The sequence below is a fragment of the Solanum lycopersicum genome, chromosome 2 (genome assembly GCF_036512215.1).
Source record: "Solanum lycopersicum chromosome 2, SLM_r2.1".
NCBI lineage: Eukaryota > Viridiplantae > Streptophyta > Magnoliopsida > Solanales > Solanaceae > Solanum > Solanum lycopersicum.
In genome coordinates this window covers 25,378,575-25,382,033 of record NC_090801.1, presented here as the reverse complement: position 1 = coordinate 25,382,033, position 3,459 = coordinate 25,378,575, and the positions used below count along the sequence as shown (strand labels likewise).

Genomic DNA, 3,459 nt, shown 5'->3' with positions numbered 1-3,459 from the left:
ATGTATCCGTCAGTGGCTGCTGCAGAGTAGTTTTCTGCAGAATTTCCTGCTGATGTGCCTGCAAATTTAAAACCTATTAATAGAAAAATGCTACCATTATTAAAAAGACGATAAGTATTGGGTCGCCTCCCATCAAGCGCCTGATTTAATGTCGCGGCATGACTAGGGCGACTTGATTACTCAGACTTCATCAAGATGGTATGCCTCGACCACTTCATTTCAGCATGCCTGAGATAGATTTTTATGCCCTGTCCATTCACCTTGAACCGCACAGCCTCCTTAGTTTCAAACTCAACTGCTCCATGAGGGAATAGTTGGGTAACCGTGTAAGGACCAGTCCATTTGGACTTGAGTTTGGATGGAAACAAGCGCAATCTGGAATAGAACAGAAGCACCAAATCCCCGACCATAAAATCTCATTTTTCAATTTTGTTGTCATGATACTTCATCATCTTTTCTTTATATAGGGCTGAGCTTTCATATGCTTTCAAACGAAATTCATCAAGTTCATTCAACCCATTTAACCATTGCTCTGCAGCTTCGCTCCAATCCATTTTTTACTTCTTCATAGCCCACATGGCTTTATGCTCTAACTCAACCGAAAGATGACAAGCTTTCCCATATACAAGTTGGTATGGAGACATACCTATTGGAGTCTTATATGCTGTCCGGTAGGCCAAAAGAGCATCATCAAGAATCCTTGACCAATCCGTTCTACTAGCAGTCACTGTTTTGCACAATATCTGTTAGATCTCCCGATTCGATACTTCAACTTTCCCACTAGTTTGAGGGTGGTAAGGAGTGGCCACATTATGGCGAACACAGTATTTCTCCATTAACCCCTTGAACAATCTTTTGCAGAAGTGGGAGCCCCCATCACTAATAATGGCCCTTGGGGTGCCAAAACGGGAAAATGTTTTCTTTTTCAAGAATGTAGTGACACTCTTCCCTTCATTGTATGCAAGGGCTATGGCTTCGACCCATTTAGATACATAATCAACTGCGAAAAGAATGTACTTCATCCCATGAGAACTCACAAAAGGGCCCGTAAAGTCAATACCCCACACATCAAATAACTCAATCACAAGAATGGGGTTTAGAGGGAGCTCTTGCTTTCTTGAAATACCACCATCTCGTTGACATTTGTCACATGCTTTGGCAAACCCATGAGCATCTTGATGAATAGTTGGCCAATAGTATCCACATTGCAATATCTTGTGAGCGGTTCGGATACCACTGTGATGTCCACCAACAGGTGAAGAATGGCATGCTCCAACACACTCAACATTTCACATTCTGGCACACAACGCCAAATAAGCCCGTCGGCACAACACCTATACAAGTATGGTTCATCCTAAAAGAACTTCTTCACATCGTAGATGAACTTTTTCCTTTGATGAAAGGACAAGTCTGATGGAACAATATCACTAGCCAGATAGTTCGCAAAATCTGTGAACCATGGAACCAATTCTTGTGAAGAAGCCAATACATGTTCATCGGGGAAAGTATCATCAATGTCAGTCTTATCTCCTAACTCTCTCATAGCTTCATCCTCTAGACTAGACAAATGATCAGCAACTTGATTTTCAGTCCCTTTTCATCCAGCACTTCAATGTAAAATTCTTGCAGCAGTAATACCCAACGAATCAACCTTGGTTTCGCATCCTTCTTCGCCATCAAGTATCTCAATGCTGAATGGTCAGTATGCACTATAACTCTAGTACCTAGCAAATAGGAGCAAAATTTCTCAAAAGCAAAGACTACTGCAAGGATTTCTTGCTCAGTCACTGTGTAGTTCTTCTAAGCTTCATTTAGGGCTTTACTAGCATAGTAAATTGGGTGAAGAATATTGTTTCTTCTCTGTCCCAATACTACACCAAGAGCCACCCCACTAGCATCGCACATTACCTCAAATGGGCTGTTCCAATCCGGAGAAATAATGATAGGCGCAGACACTAACTTTTCTTTTAGCTCACCGAATGCTTTAAGACATGATTCATCAAAACAAAATTTACATTCTTTCTCCAGCAATTTGCACAATGGGTGTGCAATCTTTCAAAAGTCTTTGATGAATCTCCGGTAAAAACCTGCATGCCCAAAAAAGCTTCTCACACCTTTCACAGAGATCGGTGGGGGAAGTCTCTCTATTACCTCAACTTTAGCTCGATCAACCTCTATGCCCTTTTCTGAAATGCGATGACCCAACACAACACCCTCTTTCACCATGAAATGACACTTTTCCCCGTTTAGTACCAAACTGCAGTTTTCACATCTGTTAAGAACCTCAGATAAATTGGTCAAACACCGCTCGAATGAATAACCAACTACAGAAAAATCATCCATAAAAACTTCTATAGTATCCTCCACCATGTAAGAAAATATTGACATCATACATCTCTGAAAGGTTGCGGGTGCATTGCACAAACCAAACGGCATTCTTCTGAACGCAAAAGTCCCATATGGACAAGTGAAAAAGGTTTTCTCTTGATGTTTTGGTACAATAGATATCTGATTATACACCGAATACCCATCAAGAAAACAATACCACCCTTTTCCAGCAAGTCTATCCAACATCTGATCCATGAAGGGCATAGGAAAATGGTCTTTTTCAGTCCATGAGTTCAGTTAACGGTAATCCATACACACCCTCCATCCAGTAACCAGTCTAATTGGAACAAGTTTATTCTTTTCGTTGGGGACCACAGTCATTCCCCCTTTCTTAGGTAAACACTGAACCGGGCATACCCAACTACTATCGGCGATTGGATATATTACTCCGGCATCCAACCACTTGATGATTTCCTTCTTCACAACCTCTTTCATAAGAGGATTCAAGCGTTTCTGGGGCTCAATACTCGGCTTATGATCAGGCATGAGTTGGATTTTATGAGAGCAAATACAAGGAGGGATCCCAATAATGTCCGAAATGGTCCACCCAATAGCTCTTTTGAACCTTTTTAGTACCTTCACCAAACACTGAACCTGTTGTTCATCCAGGTCTTATGCAATGATTACCGGCAAAGTGTCACCCTTTTCTAAGAATTCATACCTGAGATGAGGTGGGAGAGCTTTTAGTTCTAATTTTGGAGCTTCCTCTATAGATGGTTTAGCGGGTGGGGACTCGTGGTTCTTCATATCAAGCTCAATTTTCTTCGGTTTAAACCCAACAACACCTCGGTCAAGAGCCGCGACTAATGACTCATACTCTTCAATGCAATCGCTATCAAAGTTCATTATCACTGCCGCTAGTGCTTCGACACCTAGACGTTCTTCTATTTGTGTATCAAATGTCTCACCCATGTTGTAGGATATAGCAGATGCCGATTGGAGCTCACCACTCTGCCTCATGGACCTACAAATATTAAAGGTCACTTTCTCATTGTTCAACCGAAATTTCATCTGCCCCTTTTCCATGTCTACTAAGGCTCTTCCCGTAGCTAGGAATGGCCTCCCAAGGAT

General features: G+C 41.8%; 1 protein-coding gene across 1 annotated transcript; it reads right to left on the bottom strand.

Moving 5' to 3' along the window:
* Window positions 1-746: 746 nt before the first annotated feature.
* On the bottom strand, window positions 747-2,874 carry LOC138341956 (uncharacterized). The gene is made up of 4 exons (XM_069294138.1): window positions 2,647-2,874; window positions 2,427-2,574; window positions 1,429-1,593; window positions 747-1,000 (listed from the first exon to the last, which is right to left on the bottom strand). Exons 1-4 carry the CDS (start codon window positions 2,872-2,874, stop codon window positions 747-749), a joined length of 795 nt encoding a protein of 264 aa, XP_069150239.1.
* Window positions 2,875-3,459: the final 585 nt, after the last annotated feature.

Excerpts from the sequence above, each read along its gene's own strand:
- LOC138341956 (XM_069294138.1), bottom strand. The coding sequence starts at position 2,874 with ATGCCTGATCATAAGCCGAGTATTGAGCCCCAGAAACGCTTGAATCCT. Across the intron at positions 1,594-2,426 it reads GTTCAGAAGAATGCCGTTTG|GGACTGAAAATCAAGTTGCT; the intron begins GTTTGTGCAATG and ends CTGGATGAAAAG. Across the intron at positions 1,001-1,428 it reads TTTTGCGAACTATCTGGCTA|TTGATTATGTATCTAAATGG; the intron begins GTGATATTGTTC and ends TTCTTTTCGCAG.